Below are 24,070 nucleotides of genomic sequence, written 5' to 3' on the forward strand. Positions count from 1 at the left end.
TCTCTCTCTCTTTCCAATGTGTTCCAATTGGCGGGGGGCACCTCCCCATCCCACCTTTTTTAATGTTCTTCTTATTGTATATAAATAGTAACAAAAAACATAAAATAAATGAATATTTCATATTCATGTTTGCAACATTTCATCCACTTTATCATTTGTTCAATATTGTCTGTCTTTCTACTACTGCTGTTTTGTGTTGCGCTTACCTTTTTGTGCGCTCCTTTGTTACCTCTCTCTCTGTCTCTCTTCTTTTTGGTACTTTATCGCTATAGTTGGGGTTTTCCATCTTTCTGCGTTTTAAATGATGCATTTTTTATGCTATTGTTTTTTTTATGTTTGCTACTTTTTTTTCCTATCATTTTACTGATAGTGGGAAACGCTTTTACTGCCGAAAGCTCGAAAGGAGGAAAGAGGTTGTCAAAAGAGAAACCGTTTCGAGTGCGGTGGAAGGTACACGTGACATGCGCACCCGAAATTATTAATTAAAAAATCCGTTTTGGATGTTTGATAAAGTTGTTTATCGGGGGTGTGTTTTTTTTTTTCTTGGTTGCTGTTTTACTTCCCACCAGGGAAGATTGAAAATTGGAGTAGCCAGTTTTTCTGCTGGCCTTCCCCTGCTTACATTAATTGGTGTATCAGAACAGAATGGAGAGAATGCATTTAATAATAAAATGGAATTTCCCATTAAAATATATAAGCATGCAGAGTTTTTTATGATAAAGAAAAAGATTCCATACGTGCCTTCCAACCACATGATCACATGATGGTCTTCAACGTTGGATACAGAATTGTTCAACAGAAGAGGTTTTGTTGCAGCACAACTGCCTGCGATGGTGTGATAAGTTTTTGTTTGCAGTTTTACTGATTACAATATGTACAAATCTGGTGCACCATTAGCATCATCAGACACTGGTACTCGCGTACATTCTAAAACAACTTTTGCAATCTAATCAGTACAATGTGTACCCCCGTACCGATGGTCGGTTTCAGTTCGTTTTGTCTAAAACTGCAACAGTAAAATTGGGAAAACAGATGTTTTGATAAGCCTTAACACATCTATTACACATCTAGCAGCAGCAACACGGTCCCCTTACGGTACGAACCCCCGGCAAATATTAACAGCAAGAGACAGAGGAGAGACAGAGAGAGAGAGAGAGAGAGAGAGAGAGAGAGAGAGAGAGAGAAAGATGGAGCAATAGTTACCGATAGTGTACTAGAGAAGATGACAGACAGATATACGTTCAGAGAGATATAGATAAAAACGATCCCCAGATGAAATACAGGAGCAGCTTACAGACAGTTCTGATAGGGGCGAGCTTTCTCCTCATAGTGTTATTCCTGGAGGCTCCGGAGGCTTCTCCCGGAGTTCAATGAGATTCTCGATAGAGTTACGTAAATTTTGTCCGCACACTAACCACCACCACCACGATTCTTACCATTCGGTTGGCGCGTAGTTAATCCGCCCGTAAATCTTTCTCTCCGGTCTTCACCAGCAGTCGAGCAAACGAGTTGCACCGTAATGCACAGCATTCCGCGGGGGGTTTATTATTTACGGGATAAACTTTTCGTCGAAGTTTTCTCGATGTGGATCAGTATGCTGTTCGAGGTACCGAACGTGGAGACGCGAATGTCAAACTTCCCATCCATGCCGAGGCTGCTCGTCATCAGGCGCGCATTTTCAATCGTGGAATCGGATAGCCTAAGATGAGAGAAAGAAAGCGAGTGACATTACAGCATTTGAAAACCTGATGCCGACATACACACACACACACACACACACGCGCATCAAAAGTGAATGTCTGAACAACGGACTTCAAAATGGGGAAAACTTCCTAACGAACACGGAACACGGATGTCTTGAAGCGTGCAACCATAAACCATTCGTTATGGTTGTGATTTTATTCTTTTTAACTCCTCTCCTCCGTTTGTTTTTCAAGAGCCTTCAACAAATAAGTGCCATGTGTGCCATGCCTTGTGGCTTGCAGCGTTTTTGATATGTCACTGAGGAATGTAAAGTGTTTTCTGATGGAAGTGAGCAAAAAAAAGCTGCCTGAGAAACATGATACACTCAACGCAACACGAGTGGTTCTCGAATGTCAAATAGGTTCTGAAGAGCTAATATCTGCCACGGACATTTGAGTTAACCTCCTTCCAAACATGTATTGCTCGTGTGTTGTATTGTGCTTGGAGGAATAATGTTTCCGCGTGTGTGCACCAGCCTCCACATCACTTACCTCACGTCAATCTCCATGCCGCGCATATCGCCACAGTAGTTGCCGAGCGTCGTTATCTGCTCCTCACTCAGCCCGTGCAGCGTAATGCCGAGCCATCGCAGCAGCGGCAGGTTGGCCAGAAAGGCGTGCAGAAACTGGGGCTCGATCCGCTGCTTCTTTGGGCGATCCATCACGACGACGCTGTCCAGCTTGATGTGACTGAGCGGGCTGGATTTGAGCAGCTTGGCGACGGACTTTAGTGTTCGCGCGGCTTCGTCCAGATGGATGATCCAGTTGCACATCTTCAGCGTGTTTAGATGGCTGGAATTTGAGTGAAGAGGTCGTTACTTGGGATGAAGAATTATGGTACAACACCTGCTTTACTTAGAACAGGGATCGTTCGTCGTTGGATTGATCTTGAAGTTGGTTGGAGGCAAGATCGTCCAGAAAAATGACCCATTTCGTCATAGCTGACGTTTGAGAACGTCCGTGAAGCGAAGCAGAATGAATTCTCAATCCTCAAAAGATTCTTCAAGCTATACTTAAAGCACCTAAGAATTCACAACTGGTGCTGCTTCTACCTTCGGTACAATGCATCTCACCTGAAGTGATTGTTGAGCGTGTTGAAGAAACCTACGATGTCCTTATCGGAAAGGATGAGCGGCGTGGTGGTTGTGCTACCGAAACCGGTCCTCGATGGTGCGGAAAGGTCCAGCTCGCGTAGATTCACAAAACCCACCAGATACGGCAACATGTGAGGACCCTTCATCGAGAGATGATCGGAGAAGATGATCTGCAGTGGAGGGGAAACATACGGAAACAAGCGTTATGTGATGCTGAGGTCCGGCTACCGATGGATTACCTGAGCACCGGCCAGCTTTAGGTTGACTACGGAGCGGCACTCGTACGCACCGGACTGTACCGGGACGTCGCTCTTAAACATCGACATGTTCAGCCGGCAATTGTTGAGCCCGAGCTCGCGGACCGACGTGAGCGACAGGAATCCGCGCACCGAAGCGAGCGTACCGACGTTCTCTATCCTAAAGCTCCAACCGTCCAGGCTGAGCAGCCGCAGCGTGATGCAGCTGCCCAAGGCACGTGCGGACATTCCGACGGCGGCATCCTCGAGCGCGATCCGGGGCGATCCGAGGCTCATCATCTGCAGGCAGGGCGACTCGCTGGCCCCCAGTACGGTCGGCAGGATTTCGCTCAACCGGGACGCACCCTCGAGTTTGATCGAGTGTAGCGTCGTCGAGACACGCACCGTCTCACCGAGACACATCGAGTCTTCCAGCGAGAGCTGCGCCTTGCTCAGATCCAATCCGTGCAGCCGGGAGTAGGTGTCGCGTGCGGCCAGCAACAGCTCGTGCAGTGTGCCAGAGTTGTGCGGTCCACCGTCGCAGGCAGGAGTCGGATACCAGGTGCGCGATATGACCGAGTCCGTGCTCCGCTTGTCCGGGGGTCCATCCATCGGCTGGCGGGGCAGTGTGGCCGAGCGGCCCATGTTGGCCGTTGAGCTGAGCACACCGCGCGGCAACGACGAGAAGATACCGGCCGGATACGAGCGTGGCGAAGGTGCCCCGGTCAGGGAGGACTGCTTAATGAGTCCCGAGTTGCCGCTACTGCTGCCCGATCCAGAACCCATGCTAACCCCACTGGACGACGGTGGATCGTCTCGGGCACCCCAGCTTGACGGGAGCCCCAGATACGACAGAGGCCGCACGGTGAGTAATGCGGCGAGCGCACCTACGGCTCCTCGTTCGCAGCGCAGATGGGGCAACGACAGCCGCGTGACGTGCGGACACTTCTCGAGCGTGGAACAGATCTGCACCAGCTGGGACGTGCAGAGGCCGAGATCGAGCGAAAGGTTGCTCAGCTTCGGCTGGCGCGGTATCGTCCGACAGAGGGCCGTCACCACGGACTGCAGCTTCAGGATGGGTGGATCCTCCTCGAGCAGAGTGAGGATCAGTTCGAAGCTCTCGAGGCGTGGCTTAAGCAGCGCTTTCGAGATGCAACTCGCCAGATAGTTGATGTCCGAATCGCGCACCTCGTTCTCGATCAGGGACGTGATGCGCAGTGTGGTGACGCTCTCGTTCTTCGACAGCGCATCCAGAAAGATGTCCATCACGTTGCGCGACTCCAGCAGCAGGTTCTTCTCCATCTGGTACACCAGCTCGAGGTTCTTCAGCGTGCAGGTGGGGCTCTTGAACGCCAGTCCCCAGCCCTGCAGCTCGGACAGCGTCGACTTGATCGACACCCACACTGGTTTCGCCTCGAGCGGTGGCACTGGCGGCGACTTGGAAATGCCCAGCATCTCGCAGAGTGCCGTCAGGTTTGCTTCCGTCTCACCGCCGGCCAGCGCCAGCGAGAAGATCGTCTGCGGGCTCAACCACAGCGGCGTCAGCTTGGAGAGCAGCAGATGTGCCCGGGCCCCGAGCAGTGCCATCGCGAAGTTTAGCACCTTCAGGATCTCCGGTTCCACTTCATCGCCCACGGCCAGCCCGGCAATTTCGGCCGCCAGCAGACCGGGCCGGTTCGCCAGCGATACGATATAGTTCGCGGCGAGAAACTCCGCCAGCCCGGGACAGATGATGGTGTAGTACTGGTCCGACTTCCGCTTGGCTGTGCGGCCAAACAGCTGCGCCCGGTCCAAACACCCGGCGATGTTCGTTTCCGGCGAAGAGCAGTACATCTTCAGCTCCGCCGACGTCACCGTGGAGCGCTTTGTTTTCAGGCAGAACAGCGCCAACCGCCCGAGCTCGGTGACCTGCGTGTGGGAGGAGTTGGCTGCGACACAGTTGAAGACCGACGCGATCACATCCAGCTCGTCGGTCGGCAGCTCGCCACCGGACGTTTCGTATATGGCCGCTATCGCCAGACAGCCGAGCGTGGTCCGGGCAATGTTGCGCAGATGGCGACAGGATTGCACCGTGTCGATGAGTCGCGTCGGAGCTCCCCACTGGCCGCCACCGAGCAACGACACCGAACGGCCCCAGACCAGCCCCTCGAAGGTGATATGTCGCTGCATCAGGGGCAGCAGCTCGGTACAGGACGCCGTCACGCTGATCAGTATGACGCGAGCTTCCGGGAAGAGCCGTCCCTCCAGCAGGTCGATCACGTCCTTTGGCATGGTTTTGCTTTTGCGCGTTTTGCACTGCACATCGTACCCGTCCAGCACGATCAGCAGCTTGCCCTTGAGCGACTCGAGCGAGTTCCACGCGGCACTGAACCCGCCGAACCCGCTCGCGAACGGGTTCGGTGGACCACGCGGCAGCAGCTCCTTGCCGATGTAGTTCGCGATCGTTCCCCGCAGCTCGGCCAGCGGTAGGAACAGCGCCAGCGCCACCGGTTGACCTCGCGGAGGCCACGGGGGTTCACGGGACCAGCCGTGCAGGATGCGCAGCGCGAGAGCGCCCCGTGTCACCCACGGCGGACACTCGACCAGCACACGACGGGGCGCCTCCAGGAACGGGCCATCCTTCGTCTGCACCGGTGTCAGAATCTGGTCGACGCCGATCGCTTCGTTCAGGCCGTGTGAGTGGATGTGCAGCCGAAGCTCGGGTTCGAGCCGGGCCGGACAGAGGACGCCCGGTGCGACCGGATGCACCCAGCTCGGCAGTACCGGTTCCTTTAAAGCTAGCTCGTTGTACAGCGTGCGCAGGTAGTTGGCAAGGCGAGCCTGCGGATCGCCCCGTCGGCCCTCGGGTCCGCAAGCGGGCGGACCCGGCGGCGAGGGACACTCGAGCGACACGTACGACCCGGACAGCTCATAGTCGGTCCGGTACGGGGTGGTGGCGGGTTGGGTGTTGGTGCTCGGCGTCGGCGCCGTCAGCTTTTGCTGGCCGGCCGGCTGTGAGGGCAACTGTGGCGGATGTGATGATGGTTGCGATTTCGTTGGATAACACTAGAAGGTGACACAGAGAAGAACAGGGTAGAATTCATTAGGCAATCACTATCGAACAACTTTTTACACAACTTTACATGTAGAGTGTTGAATGCTGCGGCAAAATAACCGAGAATTGCCGTCAAGCATCATCAATTTCACTAATGACAGCTTGCGCCGTCGCTAAGCCTGTATTCTTTTGCAGCAACTATCAGCATTTTAGCTTAACTTCACTATAAAACTTTTCGCTAGGTAAGGTGGTTTCAGCGGACAAGTTGTGCTTACACCCGAAAGGCAAAATTTGCTCACAAAGTTTATGTGCATCGCCTGTGTTTTATTTTCACCAATTCATACAATTCCCATTTTGTCCTCCCTTTTCTGTTCCCTGGATGTGTTGCAAATCGTTTTGTGCATCGTTTCCTGTAAATTTGCCAACATTTTAATTGCATTCTACACAATTCTCGGTACACTCGATTGCAACCCAAAAGTTGCGAAAGTTTGCGAAAGCGTTTGTTGAATATTCTCGTATGGACATTTTGTACATGTTAAGTAACAGCAAAAAAAATCATAATGGCATTTAGTGGAAATGTAATGTCATTTCAATTACACATTTCCAACTAATTACAATTGTTTGGAATGCATCAATATGGATGCTTATCAATCCTTCTGCGTGGATGGCATGTCATGTAATGCCCGAAAAAAAGTCATGCACAGCGCATTCCAAGATGGAACTCACATGGAATAGAATGTGATTCCAACGCAAAGCTGGGTTCATGTTGTAAGGGTTCGACGAAATAATTATCATCACAATCATTCATCGTTAACATTCTGCTATTTTCTACTTATTTTTTAACATCTGCTTAACAAAACGATTCCTTCATTCATCATTAAGCTTTGGAAAATGGATTCCAAGCATTCCAGTTGGTTGAGATAAATTCTCCTGAACCATACCGTTTTTCACAAAAGTGCTACTTTTGCTTCATGGTAGAAGAGGCGAAATCTTGATCAATAATACGGGAAGCAATTACGAAACAATGGCGGAATGATGGAATGCCTAATGTTGAATAGTGTTCGCATCTTCGTGGATGGTCTCTTGGTATATCACCAATATTCATCTCATGGCATCCCTTGATTAACATTAAAATCTCGATATCTTGACATCTCTAGGTATCGATTTGAAGATAGCGCTGAAAGATGATTACTTTTGAACCATTTCCCGGTCACTATTCCATTCAAGAATCAAAAAAGTAATTTTATAAAAACAAAATGGCTTAAGTAGCTACGTAGAAGGAAAAAAGTGTATCCTATCATTTGTATCCGACAAAACTCTACCAACACGACATTATGCAGAAACAGTATCCATGACACAAATGGTTATCGTTATCACAACGGATGGAATGCAATGGAATCCAGGACCCGGAAAGGTAAGTAACCATTAGCTCTCTAGTTGGTGTTAGTTGTTTGCATTCATCAAGCCGCAAGGACGAAGAAAAGTGTGCATCGTGCAACAAAAATGTGTTCCATGCCGGTACTGACGCCCATCAAAACTTTCCCCTTGTGCTTGCCTTGCTAGTCGAAAGGTTAAAATTGCCGAAAAGGAGTAACTCATCGGGAGTAACTTTCTCTACAGGGGAATGCAATGCATTCCGTGTGGCAATATGCAAAGCAAGAACACTCATTAGCATTACACTTGTGTGAAGCGTTGACGGCTTTTTATAAGGTGGAGAAACGACCGGTGCATTTTTGACTCGCTGCGCGGTGTGAACCAGTTGGTCTCACTTGGCACCATCAGCTCGGATGAACTTCTTTCCAAGCCGAAACTTTCCATTGGAGTTTTAAGTGTGGGAACGAGGCGACTAGAAGCCGGCTACACACCACCCAACAGTGCGCGGCTGCTCGTTAAGCACAGCCTGCTAGTACACACACGCATCTAGGCTGCGGGCTTGTTGTTGTTATGGCAACGGAAGCTCGTTATCAACTTCATGCCACCAGAAACTACTATTTCCCTGCTGACTTGCTTTGTTGTGTCCTTATCGTGACGGCCGTTTGCCTGTGCCAGTGTCACCCCGTGGTGGAAAAGACGCCGAGTCTTATTCCGGGAGCAACCACACTCAAGACACTGCAGACCTCCACCGGGCACCGGTGTTAAGAACTCCAAATTGCATGCGTTTCATTGCTACGAGGGCATCGGAAAAGTTACCGCATCACCGGGGCCACAGCACCAACAGCAGGCGGGAACTTTATCTCGGCGGCAACTGGGAAGACGGAACACGAGCAAGTTTTGGGCTACAAATGCGCCCTATCGACGACACTGGGATGTATTAGGCACCTTATCCTTTCCGGCTACCATTTGTCGCTTACGAACTCGGGGGCCACCGCACTGTGTGTGTGTGTGCTTGACGCGTTTTACACTTCACTACGCCAATCTGTTGTTGTGTGGGGCCAATTGCGCTGCGAGCGAGCGGAGATTTTTTATCACCAACCTTTTTTTGCCCGGGTGATGATTGCCCGCCAGCTGCTCCCATCGTCACTGTTGCGTATCGTATGGTGAGCTTTTTTGTTGCTCCCTTTTTTTTGTTTGTGCCGTGTCAGTGATGAATTTTTATCATCCCTTGGTATCATCACACACGCACCTGCACGGTACACAGGCCGGGCGGTGTAGAACAAGGGTGTATGATACGCACCCCGGAAGGAAGCACGAGCTAGACGAGTATTTTACCAGATCCCCTTCAAAGGATTTGGATCCTGCTTTGGATGCTTGGATCCCATTTTGTTTCCACACAATTCTCAACCGAATTTAACCCATCCATGTTTGGGGAGGTTGACGCATAAAAAGAAGGAAAGTAGGCAATGCTTTTTCCTCTCTCTCTTGCTCTCTCTCTCGTGTGCCATCAGCGTTTGTGGAGCTTTGCGTTTACACTGTGTATATGTGTTAGGACATGTGGTTGTATGTCTGTCTGTGTGTGTGTATGCATAAAGTACTGTTGGGCAAAAAACCCCGTTGCGCTCAATAGGTTTGGTACGTGAGGTTTTAGTACCGCACCAGTACTCAACTGTGCGATAAAATGTGCCGCCTTTCCTTCGTCTGAATGTGATTATCCCGATTATCCCGGGGTATGTTTAACACTGAGCCTTGGTTCGTGTGAGTTTTTTTTTTCGCTGTTGGCCTACGTTTAGCAAATGGTCCTGATCTCCTCGTGCATATTATAACCTTAATCATTTGGTGAGGCTGCAGATAAGCAGGCAGATGAAAGTTTTGGCAAGTGTAGCGTTTTTTTTTGCTCTCTCCCTCTCATTCTCTCAGTTTATTCACAGTTCACAGTTGTTGCTTGTCTTGTTTAGTTCGGTTTTCGTATTATCGCAAGCGGAAAATGTTGAAAAAGTTGTAGAGATAACGCGCAATTTAGCTCTCGGGGTGTGTATTAAATTTAGAAAACACTTTTTCCAGCTTACTGACGGGGAGGGCGTAAGATTATTTTAGCTTGATCGAGTTTTTGGGAGCGAAAAGCGATTATCCATTTTGGTTTAATTGGACAAAATTAAATAGACAATATTAAAAATGTGGAATTAAGATAAAACTCCCCAAAGGACATGCTGACAATGTGTTTGGGTTAATTAATTTTGAACATTGTATTTCAATTCATATTTTTTTTGTACAGCGTAGAACTTAAATTAAAATGTGTTTAAGGTTTTTTTCTTATAACTTCTGTACGATAAGTCTTCAAATATAATTGTTTCTTAAATTAGTGTCAACCACCAGGCGTCTCCATTGGTAGTAATTCACATGTGATAATTATCTCTAACAAAACTCCTCAAAGGACATGCTGACATTGTGTTTGGTTAAATAATTTTGAAGATTGTATTTCACCCCATATTTTCTTGTGGAGCGTAGAAATTAATGTAAAATGTATTTTAGTTTTTTTTCTCATAACTTCTGTACGATAAGTCAACCACCAGGCGTCTCCATTGGTAATAATTAAAATTTGATGATTATCCCTGGTTTTATAAATAGTTAAAAAATATCAATTTATGTTTTTTTAAGTCAATAAACAATCCACAACAGTTAGAAGTTCACTGTCAAATATCATATATAAGATAGACCATGATTTGAAGGAAGCATTGAACTTAGTCAAAATGATTAACTATTCTTCATAATACTAACATATCAATATATTCTTTAAAAACATGATAATATAATATTATTTGATACTAAAAATCTACCAAAAGCTGTAAAGCTTTAGCATTTCTTTGAGGAATTCTCTACTTCTTTTCTAAATAAACGTGCAGAGCATTGTTTTTCTATCTCCTCCTGTACAAAACTGTGTGATAGAAATATGATTCAATATTAATGTTTAAGCTAAGAAAAACAGTACCATGAAATTATTTGAAGATGGCAAAACATTCCAATTTCGCTTCAGAGCTGGTATTTCTCCAACCCAACCGACTGACGATGTCGATTGAAATAATGGTAACAATTTGTCCAGTCCAAGATGCGTTCCGTCTGTGTTAGGAAAGGGTCGTCCTTATAGAGACATATTAGGGTGGACAAGTTGAGCAAGGGTTCTTCCAACGATTGAAATTGAAAGATACATGGAATTAGTACGTTATGTTTGCATTTTGTGACGATTGCTCTACGCCCAACACTCCGCCTGCCTGGGTACGATTCGGAGGCCCGTGATGTCTTCGGTTCTTGTTTGGAATTCATTTCGTAACCCGTCCTTTCATCTCTCATACTCGTGTGCGAACAATGTTTAAATTTCTCGAGAAAAGCCCCACAAACCGGAATGCCGTTCTCCAAGGGACGATCAGCATGCGTTGTGTAATCGTGTCCACAGCAGAACGCTTTTCATAATCGATGCAAATATGACAACTGCACACACACACACTCGACCGACCAGCCGACCAAAAGCACGCAATTGGACAACTGGAGCATCCCAGTGTCGTACAAACTCTGTGTGTGTCGACAGATGTCCTTCGCCAACGATCGTAAACATCTGTCGGTTGGCATAAGCCGTTCTGTATCCACTTCCTTGCGCACACCCTCAAACCCACTGCAGGAACGTTGAAGAACGTCACCCACTAACTCGTTCAGGGAGAGCAAAAAGTTGTTTTTCTTTTTTGCCTCCCAACAACCAAGCCCCCCACAAGTGGATTACTGTAAATTGAGCAAGAAGAAAATTGGCATGATTTGATTACAAACGCAAGGACCGGGGAGGGAAGGTTTTGCTATGCTGCTAGGGCGGGTTCTGTTTTTCTCACGAAACACAGTTTCATTTCGTGAAATGCCGTAGTGGAAGGCTACAAGTAAAGTGTACACTAGTGTGTCATCGGGACGATTCGATTTCGATTTGTTTTTACAGCCCGAACGTGATCGTATTTGGTGTGGTTTAACTAAATACGGCCCGTGAAGCGCATGAAGCGTTGCCAAAAGAATTTGTTTATCGTCTTTCTAGTGCGCAGTTTGTTAAGTGAAGTGTGTGCTGAATGATTTAAAAGCCTCAAAACGGGTCGGGACACCGAAATACAGAAAGTTGTTTAAACTTTTCGCTTAAATTACCATCTCCACCCACCTATTGATGGTCCACACCTAGCCTTATCAGCTGTACAATGGACCAACATTACCATTTGTGCCCATTAACGTACGTTACGGGAGATCCTCTTCAAAGGCGGTCATTAAATATTTATTAACAGTCTCAATTGTTGCTCTTGACCGTTTGAATTGCTCGTAATCGCTGTGTTACTGTACCCTCCCCGAACATCCTGAATCAGCACCGATAACGACTTCCATTTTATACCGTTTCCGGCCTTCCCCTCGTCCTCCACCATCCATCTCCGTCCTGCCTCACCCACACCAATCAACGCACCTTTTGAGTGCAAACTTTGCGTAAACGGAACCGGGAATGCTAAAACCCCTTTCCCAATGAGGTCGAGTTCGAGCGTCGAGTGCTTAAAAATGGTCAATTATCATAAATTTGGAGATTATGAATGAAATGGTTCGGAAATCTAGTTATTTTAGATTCCGCTCTACCGCAGCACCGCTCCGGTGTGTGTGTGTGTATGCTAGCGAACCGGAACACAAGTGGATGTGGAATGACATAATCTGATAGCTGAGAGCATACCGAGCGGTGGTGGCCTAAATAACGTTAACACACGCACACACGCACGGACTGCGAGACACATCAACACGCAGTGCTTGCGTCAAAAAGTGAGCTTTAACAATAGACAATATAAAGAGGAAAGAGAGAGAGAGAGACTAAGAGAGAGAGGGAGGGACCACCGACACCATCCACCATCCACCATCCCATTCCCAACGGTAAGCCGTTCCGGAAGCTCTGGCAGTGATGTCAGTTGCTTGTCATCTCGGCTACCAGAACCGGTGTCCTTCGCTGTGCCATGTTAATGATACCGCCATGGCTGGACCGGCCCGTGTACCAACCAGGGGTACTCTCGCCAACGGGAAGGAAATGGATCATTATAGGAATGTCCTCGAAAAGAGATTACTGCTGCACGTCCCGTCCCGTCCCGTCACCACTTGGGACATAAATAAATGCTTGAAACGATGCGACGACCGCCACTGGGCGACCCGATGGCGACGACAACGACGGCGACGACGACGAATGGTGCTGGTGGTGAGTAAATGATACAGCATGCGAGAGGAACACAGACAGACGGGCAATCAAAATAGATGGCACTGGGGATCAAAACTAAATGGTGGCAAGATAAGGCGAGTCCTTTTTCCAAAGGGAGGGGGCGGGAGGGGGGGGGGGAGGCTCGAGAGCACGAGGTTTGACTTTTGCTTTTGGTGAGAAAATCAAGAAATCAAATCACTGGCCCCATGGATTAGCCGGTCACGGGCGATTTCCTTGGTCCCGTATCATCCGACTAAGGACTCGCAGCTAGGACTGTTAGCATTCGCCGTTCGGAATGAATGAAGCGAACCGTTTAGTGGATCACCCCCGAAAGAAAAGTGCCAACAATGCAAAGCGATTTCCCTTTTTTGTGTGCGTTACTGTCTAAAATATAGCTCGCTTAACCGAACACGTTACCTGCGTAATTATTATCGTCCCCCGGTATCACACCTACAGGATCGTTCCTTCATTATGATTATCGGCCACATCGGTCAGGTGACCCGTTGATTTAGCGTAAAATTTTTATCAACTTTGCGCTCGTGATAGAGATCCGTTTCTTCCGCGTTTAACCTTGCTGGATGCTCGCTTCCAAGAAAAATGTACCAGGCAAGGTAAAGGCAAGGTACACTCGCAGGAGACTTTCTCCTCCAGCATCCCAAAACTCATCCCCGAAAGTCCAAACTGAGCAGTTAATATTTGTGTTTGGCTTGGTGCTTAGAGAGGGGGCATTGGTTTATTTTTGAGTACAACCTGGCGGTGGACCTTTTCTTCTTTGTAACCCTGCTTGCTTGTCTAAGCATTTGAAATGTAATAGGATTTTACGTTAACACAGCCTTTTTTGGGTGAGCGAAGAGAAAAAGTCCCCTCCCGTAACGTGTAATAAAGACAACGACCCAGGTGATCCTGTTCCTGTGAGGTCACCGATTTTTTTTTTTTCGTTTTGTCGTTTCCCTATTTTGTTTTGGGTGCAATCGCCAAAAAGAGAATCTTTCAACGGACGCACACAATATCATGAAATTATGATCAGCAGCGTCGGTGAAAATGTGGCAAAAAGGTTCGGCGGTGTTCCCTCTTTTTTGTCGGCCGGTGGTGAGTTGCTGAGGTGGGTGAAATAGATAACGACGCTGTATTGGGTGGAAAGCGGAAACCACCCTAAAAAGTGGTCGAAATTTTGCTGTGCCAACACGCGCGTGGCGCGTTCTTATTAATATTATTATTTGAGCGTGTTTTGGAGGTGTTCCAACGGGCGGTACTTCGACATCGATAACGTTAATGTGCTTGGGATGGGAATTGCCCATTATTTGCCCAAGTAGCGCTCGTTACCGAAGTAATCCACCGCTCACAGCGCTTGCTGGACCCCATTCTCTAGTACCGAAACCGACCAGTGTAAGCCGTGGGAGCCGATCCCTTTGTCGGTGGACAGGTTCTGGAGGGTTGGATGACCGAATATGCATTCGTGCAGCATAAATTTCATTGGTCAGTGAACGATAAATTATCGCTCCTAATGAACACATATGAGCACGCGGAGGGTTTAAATCAAAAGATGGCACTTTACTGCAGCGAATCATTGGCAGGTTTTGTAAAACAGAAAGTTAAATAAAGCAAAAATGAATCTATAAAACATCTAAATATATATAACCGTTGAACGTACGAATTTAATACATCTTACGATCAAACAACGTCTGAGAATAGTCACAGCAGGGGAGTCACGATAGTAGATACTTCCAAGAATTATTGGACCTCCTAGAATCAGTCTCCCAAATTTCATTAGCTGATATCCACATACCCGTAAGCAATATAGCAATGTATGACGAACATAAATTTGGTTGATATTAATCCGAACCATTCACCCACGAATAATTCCGCATCGGACTTCCCGCGGACTTCGTAGGCAGGTTTCCGGTTTCGGACGAATCAGAACGGTATGTTGTTATTTCCAGGAACTCAGAGAGCTCAACTTCCTCCGTTCTGGAAAAGCGGTCTTTTGATCCAGAATTCCATTACCACCGGGATCATCATCAATATCCCGCAGTCTAGATTAATGACAATGGCTAATGGAGTCAAGCTGATAATTAAACATTCGGAAGTTCCGTAGAAGAGTTTCGTAGTAAATTGATAAAAATAACTAACATAATTAAGCTTCAACTTGTGTAACTAATAAACAAAACATGCGGAAAGTTAAACAAGAAAACGGAGAGTTTTTCGCTTTCACTCTCAACAAAACTCAAAGCTCGTAATTTAGTAATCTTCACCACCATGAAAGACTTTAAGCAATGGAAACTGCAACAGGGTGCATGCAAAAGGGTAATTACGGTGAATGTTTGACCTATTTCAACAATTCTGGTTGCTGAAATAATATGGCCGGCCGGGGCGTATATGTTCGACGAGAACTACACATTACACGCCGGCTGAGAAGGCGGCCCGTACCATAAAGTTAGTGCGATATGTTTGCAGTAAAGTAAATCGAATTGAAAAGTTCAACGTACTGGTGCTTCCGGGCTGCGGGTGGTGATGAGTGGTCCCGGTAAATTGGAACATATTAAACATGGGGGTCTTGGGAACCGTACATGTATGTCCCGCTTTTTGAACGCACGTGAACCATTGTCGAACAGTTCACGACCCACCACCCAAACCCCGGGGGGAATGGGAGGTTAAAGGAGCGATGGAGGCGGTTCAGGACATGCTTCTACATAGTTCCACTTCCGGCTAACTTTGGTGAAATGCTCAGCACGTGCTGCACGGTACGGTACAAAACATCTCGTTCGATTTCCGACTTGGTGAAGCTGTGAAGCCGGCAAACACACACACACATACGAATGGCCAGCCTTGGTACGTACGTACACTTGAAATCGAATCGCAAGAGACAAGACGACTCCAGCTGCCATTTGCAATGGCGTCATCCGGAGGGCCCGCCTTTCTCCAAACACAAAGCCCGTTTGGCAAGGACACTTATCTTCATCGTTGCAGCAAACCCTGAAACTACTGCCATCGGGGCGGCCATGAATAGCGGCCCTGTGTGTGCGAATGAATGTTTGAACGCGTGAACGAGTACCCGAAGTTCGCGTAAACACTTGCTTGCCACCGTGGGCCGTGGAAAAACAAACGATTAACTCCAAAAGTCTCATTACCGGAAGTCTCGTGATGACAGTTGTGCAACAGACCGGCAAGCAGGGGATTAAGTGGTTGTGGAGGGGGGGGGGGGTGGGGAAGGAAGGGGGGGATCTCGTTTTTACGCCCGTGTCTTAAGCCGAAGTTATACTCCATACACCATCCGAAGACAGTTTGATGGGAAATAGTTTGCCCGTACGAGATTAACGAGCGCTTTCTTGGAGCTTTGGCGAAAGGTTTCACCATCGACCCCGGCATGCGAATGGCGTTTCTAGTCGCGCTTTATTATTCACGTCACTTGCACGACCACTAACGCCGTGCGCCGGGACTGCTCCTTGGAGACAAAAGGTATCGCACATCGCCATTATCCGTGCCGAACCATTTCTGACAAAGGCTTCCACACGTGTAGCGGACCCGCTCTAGGACAATAATTATTCCGCCCGGCCGTGATATATGGGCCCGGGTTTGGAAATATCAAAACCGAGCGCCATGTGCTTTATTTCCTCCGCACTGGAACCCAACCGAGGATCTGCATTTGATGGACGAAGATATAGTCGGCCGAATATTCGCCCCCGTAGGAAGAACAATCCCGAAAGAATAACCGCCGGGACAGGTAACACAGTAACATTCAGGATGTAATCTTTTTTATGACTTCCACGGTATTACCGACCGCGGCGGTACGCTTGGTCTTGCGGTTTAACATTCCGATCACGTACACATTTTTTTCCCCTCGATTCTCTCACGCATTAACGCCAACGTCATGCAAACACTTCTCTCGCCTGCCCGCTTCTTTGCCTAACAACCACCAAATCCGCTAATGCTGGACAGTGGCACAAAAGGAAGGAGCATGGCCAGAAGCAGCAATGGGTAAAGAAAAATTCTCCTTCGGTGATCTATAACCTCCGGTAGTTACATTTCCCGCACACAGCGAATATATGACAGCCATAAGATAATGCCATTCGGGACAGACAGCTTTTTACGGGAGGGTTATGGCAACGGATGGATTACTCCGTGCCAAAGGATTTCTGCATCGCTTTCTTGCCCAGTCTTGCTGCGGAAGCCCTTGTCCAGTTCAGGGCAGCTCCAGAAAGTATGGCTTCACGTAACACTTTCGTCCGGATGCGTGATCCCCTAACGGACGGAAAGCTCTCTTTGTGTGTGTGTGTGAGTGGTTCTTTCTACTCTTTGCAACATTTTATACTTCACTTGCCAGCACGGAGGGCGGAATAGTATTGAACACAGCCCTTTTGATATCTTTTACACTGTGGCAAACATTGTTATGGCATTGTACGGGTTTTAAAAAGGTGCAGAGATAGAGGTCCACTTATTTTTAATGAACCGATCACATAACATCGTTTCCTATGTGTTTACTACCCAAGGGCAGATGCAATTTTTACTGAAGTGGTTGGACACAATTGTTCCAGTTATCCCATTTTGTAGCACAACTTTGCTTTAAGAGATGAACTTTTAACTTAACAAAGTTATTGTACTGCAATTAATTGATTGTTTAATTTAATATACAATTTCTGTGCGGTATTTGCTGCTTGACAGCTTTTCGTTACTTTTTATAAAACAATACTCTTTATGAACGATATTTGAAATTATCATATTGTATAGTAAAAAGTCTTCTTTTTGATAATCCAGTCAAGATTTGAACCCAAGCCGAACGTGTTGTTGCTGAACCGCATGTTATCAACTGGTCTATTTAAACAGTTATGCATACTTTAATAATTCTTGTCGATAAGTAGATACATGATGGTATATTAAAACCATGCTCTTGAGGGCAAAAGATAAACTTTCAAGAAGTTGGAGTGGCCCGGTGGCATGATGGTAGCGTAGTCGGTCTTCACACGAACGGACCGGACCAAATCCCATCCGGACCAATCCCCCGTAGCAAGGACTGACTGACTGACCACGGCTACGTGGTAAAATAAGTCGATACGGCCAGGCCGTTCTAACGAAACAAAAAAAGGAGGTTGAAATAACTAAAGTACTTAAAACCATGATTCTTAAAGCTTAGAGCAATCGTTATTCTTCGAAGATTCAACAATATTTAAAGATCTTCGGAGATTCATTCATCTTTAAAGATTCTTCAATCTGCGGAGATTTTTTGAATCTTCGAAATTTCTTGTGTATTGCAATGGTTGACTCATAGCTTGAATGATCTTTTCAAAAGATTTATAAGATTCAACATAAGATTCTACAAGTGTATCAAGACTATCATCTGGAACATTGAGACACTAATGAATTTCAATGAATTCATGAATACCACGAGAGTGAACTTATGATCTGAATGACTCTTAGCATACTATTCATATGAATGACTCTTTTCAAATAATTCATTAGATTCAACACTAGTTGTTTCTGCCAATATCATGTCTACCATTGTTAATTAATCTTAAAGAAGTTATGAATCTTGGAGAAATGTCATGAGATTCTCTGGACACAACACTAGTCTACAATTATAAGCTAATTGCCGTGATAAAACATTCACCCGAACGTCGCTCAGATGGGGGGCTCGAATCAAACCCAACTGACCCTCTTTCAATAATCCATCGGATGCCAGTCTCGATCACATAGATAGAGCGGAGCTCAAACGCACAAAAGAAAAGGAAAAGCATGGAGTATTTTCCATTGTCCAATGATTAATGCGCGGTCGATGGCAATTTAATTTCTTTCCCGATTAAGGCAAAGAAGCACATTTATCAGACTAACCGAGGCACACAGTATGTTTGCGGGGAAAAGAACTGTATTTCGACGTGTTTACCAGCACACCGGCTTCTGCACGTCCCCAACGTCCCGCAAACCCTTCATCAACCCTTTCAGCGTAGCGAAACGCACACGCAAGCCGGGGTACGCGTGTACCGGATAAGCAGTCAGCAACATAAATACTCAGCAACTCTCAAAGGCTCTTCGGTTTTAGCAGATATCATTGTATCTCGAAGCAATACTGTTGCCGATATCGCTTGCCCGCGGGCAAACATGTTGCGTGTCAATGTCAAGTACAATTTGGGACCAACCCACCAACAATGGCAGTGCCGGTTGGCAGTGAACGCCAACGTCAAGATGGCAAAACGTCGGCTTTCTTGTTGCGCGCTCGGTTAGTTCGCCTGATAAGCGAACATATTAACACGGCTATTCAAGTGGCTTACTTTACGGGAACGAGCAAGCGATAAATGTCGATGGTGCAGCAGCGACAGCAGACCGGGCACGGAGCGCTTTTCCTTCCCTCGCTCGCACGCTTGAATTCCCACCGGTGGTGTATAAGTGCGAAGAAATACGTATACGGTCACAAAGAAGCACATACGAGCCAGCACAGAAGGCCTGCTCGAGTGTGCTTGTGGACGAAAAAGAACACATTTTTACAAGACCAAAAGTGCTTTCGAACAACCACATTCAGTTGGTGGTGGAGGTGGTGGTTGGAATCGTTGAGAGCGAGTTTCGTTGTTAAGCAAGAAATGGTTATTTATCGGCCCATAGAGAGATATCGACATGGGGATAGCGTGAGAAACCATCGGGTTGGGGTTCCCAATGGCGCAGTACCCTTCGCCCCTTATTGTCACCCATCCCGGTCACTTACCCATTGGTCAGTGTTGTTAGTGGCCTGCGGATGGTGATGATTGGCCCAGTAGCCCTCGCCGGCGTCAGCCCACTGTGACTCGAGCGGCAGTTCCGGTTCCGGGGGCCATAGCGGTGGTTTTGGTGGGCGTGGGGAGGCAGTGTCCCCCCGTGGGCACCACAACACCGACTGTGGGCAACCTATGTTGATGATTTTCAGCAACCAAACCGCCGATAGCCTGTACAGACACAGGATTAAATCGGTGACGCCGACAACGACAACCGGTAACGGACGCGATGGCGTTCGTGGCAGTGTTGCCAACCAGCTGCCCTCTCTTGTGCTACTACTGCAGCGTGGTGCACAGCGATGGTTTGTATCACAGACGGGGCGATGTGTAAAATGGTTCAATTTTTCTTCCACCACGATGGGAGCGCGGTGAGCGCACGAGAGAGAAAGCGAGCCAGACGGGAGACAGAGGCAGAGAGACAGAGAAAGATATGCACAACTCGGGCGCGCGAGCACAAAGCATCCACTTTATGACATCCTGGTTTAATGTTGCGGTGGCGCATGGAGAGACCACTTTCTACGCCGCTGAGCCATCGAACGGCCGGTGGTAGCGAATTTCACTGTCACTGTAATCGCCGCACAAACGTCAAAGAATGACAACACATTTAATCACTCGGTGGCGTTGATGAGTAGGTACTAGCACTGCTAAGAGCACGGAGTGGAACGTAATTAATTTATTGAGTAGCAGGAACACTAACAAGCAGGAAAAAATTTACCGAACCGAATGAATACATCAGCGAAGCGAAAGATGATTGGACGATTTGCGTCGATGTAAAATAAGAGAAAAAGTATAAAAATATGCCCAAAATTATTCTTGTCTCAACAAGAGCTTTGTAAAGCCCACGGCATTTTAAATAAATAAACAATAATTCTCTTCCTTTTGCCAGATCTATTAACAGACATAATTCTTTTACAAACACATCACACAATCGATCGAAACACCAGACATCATTACGATGGCGCTAACGGACCCACGTCCTTTTCACATTTTCTCGGAAAGTTGAGAAGCTTGTTCAAGCACATTGTCTTATTGGATGGACGTCAACTTTACGCTTCATTTAACGGAAAACCCAGGGAAATGCTCTGGTATGTGCTATGGAAAATGGTTGTCCTGGTCTTTTTTTTTCATCCTGTTTCTCTCGCTCGGGTCGCAATTTTACTTGATGAAGCAAACACATAATAGTTGCTGCAGTGGGCCCGCTTCCAACAAACTACTGGGCGTCTCCATCCGAATGTCTGTAAGCTACCGGGCGCCTCCATCGGCTGGAGAAATATTTGCTTCAGCAACATGTTACCATGGGAACCGCGGGCACATCACGGAAATGCGCATGCTATCGAACTGCTCGGTAACAAGTATCGGTAAAGCATTCAGCACCAGCATTTCAGCATCATTTAATTTTATCTTTTTACCGCATTCATTCGCACACTTCGTTCGTAAACTTGTGTGTGTGTGTGTGTGCTTGTGTTTGTGGGCATTTGTGTATGCGTTCCCTCGTACCACCTCAAGATGCTTGAGCTCGAATCGTCAACCATATTGGTAGAGCTCCGGTGAGAATAGCGTGGCGTAAGCTAATGGGGGTATGCAAGAGCGTAACCAGCCGAAACGTGCGGTTGGGAAAACCGCCAAGCTTCCAAACACCTTTTTTTTCCTTCCTTCGACTTGCCTGCCCACAAACGGTGGTTAAAGCAACGACCCCCCCCCCGGCTCGGGGAAGGCTTTGTGCCAATGCTTATCGAACCGTAAACCTACATGGCGGCAGCATTGGGCCTGTCACGGTGGATTCAGTAGGAAATTTATGTTATTGAAATAAGAAACCAATTTCAGGATTAAACTGAGCTTCTCCTTCTCTGGCGACCTGCGACCAAAGCCACGATGCGCCTTTGCTATCATCCGTGCAGCTTTCATTACCGGCAGAAAGTAGAACGAAGCGACCGGGAGCAAACATCGACATATTATCGAAAGCCATGTCCTGCCCGCGTCGTTCGTTCTATTCTTCCAAGAAATACACGTCGCAGTGGCAGTGTGCATGTGTGCGTGCGCCTTTTTACTCTACTTAAGTTTGATTCTCACTCCGTCCAAGCATCCACAGCATCCACGCTAGTGACACGGGTGTATGGAAAAGAGGAAAAACCGTATGTCGTGTCCTTGAACGACGACTGTGGCATGGCGGTGTTTTCTTGTCGACAAGTTTCACCGGTTTCGGGAAACTTTGTCCATCGCCTTTGGGCGTTGTTGGGTGTGTGATTTCCGATCTACCGACACCAGGGGTAGGAAAGGAAAGGGGGGTGGGGGGGGGGGGGGGTAGGGTTTTAACGATTCTTCTTGGGAGGTGTTCTCGGATGAACACCGCTTCGCACGAAGCGAGGGAACCTTACGTAATGAAAATTTATGTACGATTTTATTTGAATTCTTGGTGTTTCTTGCACGGATCGTGCTATTGCTCGCTTTCGCTTCGCTTGTTGATTGAATTGGTGCTTTGCACTTGAATTGATTTATCTGTTCGGGAAATGAAACAAGCAAACGCGACTGCAACGTCACTACACGCGTTTATAGTTCGTAGTTCACTTCTCTTTGTGTGTGAGAGCGAAGAAAGCAGACAATTTCATTATTTACAACTCGGGGCACTAAAACAACTATTTACACATAAAATTGGTATGATAATAAAACATGAATTGATGAAGAATTGATACGACTAAAGTTATCGATTGAAAAAAACCCTTACTCATGTGGCAAAGCTCAACAAAGTCAGCTCGTAAAGATCGTTTTAATATAAAAATATGAAATAGAGTTCAGATCTAAAATCTAGATGTTGTGAATAGTAGAAATGTAAATGACATGTAAGAAACTTTAACCTTTTAAACTCCACATGCAGAGCTCACATTTCTATCCATTCGCAGACGAAAACACATATGAAATGCCATCATTTCCAGGGCTGTAAGCAATACCATCGTATTATCCCTTTCACGTATCCAATTGACAGCGTACCATTGTTGCATCGCATTGTGCTATTTGCGTTCGAACACACGCAACCCGCCTCCATTGGCGCTTCCACAGCAACTGATGGCTCAAAGCAGCAGATAGACACACGGACGACCGTTCCGTAGCCGACCCAAATCGCCGGTATTTGACGTTGAAAAGTTTACGTTACCAGCGGTGGGGCAAAATAAAATCAAAACAATCCAACCGAAACGCAACCAACGGCCGGCTGAGGGAATTGAAGTAATGTTAAATGAATAGACAGACACACCAACCCTCGAGAAAACAATTGCCAGCCTTTGGTCCATGCATTCCAGCAAGAAAACGTACGGAAACAGCCGAATGCCGAATGCCGAATCCTTGTAGAACCACCGCCCAAACAATACAACGGCACCGTAAACTTTCTGCATGCAAAAATGGTCGAGGACGAGGGAAGTAAATGCGTAATTGAATTTTATGCTCTCCATGGTGGTGTTTATGTTTTCGATATGGAATGATTTCCCACTTTTATCACCACATTAGCAAAACGTCATTAAACACGGGGCATTTCCACTCTTTCATTGTGCCGTTGCATTTGTTGATTCAAAGTCCTTTTCCAAACGCTCAGTACCTTTCAGGGGGGAAATGTTTTGCCTCGAAGTGGATAAAAATGTGCTGTGTGCTGCGTACAAAATGGTGCACATTTTCGCTCACTGGAGCATATTTTGATCCTTTGCTTCATCGTTTTGATTGTTTGTTTACTGTAGAAAGCAACAATTGTGAGCTTTTCAAACATTGTTCAACGAATGCTCAACAGGATCGGGGACCATGTTTTTGTTAATGAAAGCTGTATTATTGTTAGCGAGAAGCGAGTTCAACAGCTCGATATAAAACCCGTTTGTTTTGAAGAATAGCATCACGGAAAAATCAGTGCACAGAACATGGATGAAGCGTTTCCCGTTCCGTTTTTTCGGTGAATAAGCATCGGTTCAAAGTTAATAACAAAGCATAACAATTTGTACGAAAAATAGAAAATTATGAGGCAATTAGTACAAATAATGATTTGCAAGCAATAAGTTATCCCACACAAAGCAACTTAATGCAACTTTCCAAGCTTATTTGTAATTCCATTATGGTGAAAGTTGTTGCAATCACAAAGCAGCACCCTTTTTTTTGCAATCTGAAATAACCTGATGGTGCAATCCGTCGGCAAAAGTAATCAACCCGCCCAGTCACACAGGCCTTCAATTTGTTATCTAAATAAGTTTTACCACAAACCCACTCCTCCACCAGGCAATTCGCTTGCTTTCCCATCGTTCCGAGGGCCCACTTTGTTCATTTCAGATGCGGAAAATCGAATGCTGCATGCTGCTCTTGCTAATTACCCATTCCGTAATTCCGTGCTGCGTCGGTTTCCGACGTTTTGGACCCTCGGTTTGCTGTTGCCAACCTCGTGGTGCTCCAGTAGGGAAATGAGAAGGCCAAACAGCCGAAGCATTCGCACTACAATTGTGTAAGAAATAAGGTCTTGATACGGGCAAAAAAGAACCACAAACCCATCGAAAGCGAACACAAGCAGAAGACGGCCAGCTCGGGTACATATGCAGCTCCACACTCAACTCCACTAAAGCATAATCAGTAAACGAATGCATCCGT

At 46.8% G+C, this 24,070-nt stretch overlaps 1 protein-coding gene across 1 annotated transcript in view; it reads right to left on the minus strand.

The window, feature by feature from the left end:
* The window catches only part of LOC128297490 (uncharacterized), a 54,262-nt gene continuing 30,192 nt past the window's right edge, over positions 1-24,070 (minus strand). The window contains exons 4-7 of the mRNA XM_053033139.1: positions 3,076-6,117; positions 2,816-3,006; positions 2,235-2,534; positions 1-1,699 (exon numbers count right to left, since the gene is read on the minus strand). Of these exons, the coding sequence (XP_052889099.1) occupies positions 1,546-1,699; positions 2,235-2,534; positions 2,816-3,006; positions 3,076-6,117 (3,687 nt within the window). The 3' untranslated portion in view covers positions 1-1,545. The remainder of the gene's footprint in view (positions 1,700-2,234; positions 2,535-2,815; positions 3,007-3,075; positions 6,118-24,070) is intronic.

The sequence above is a fragment of the Anopheles moucheti genome, chromosome 2 (assembly GCF_943734755.1).
Source record: "Anopheles moucheti chromosome 2, idAnoMoucSN_F20_07, whole genome shotgun sequence".
NCBI lineage: Eukaryota > Metazoa > Arthropoda > Insecta > Diptera > Culicidae > Anopheles > Anopheles moucheti.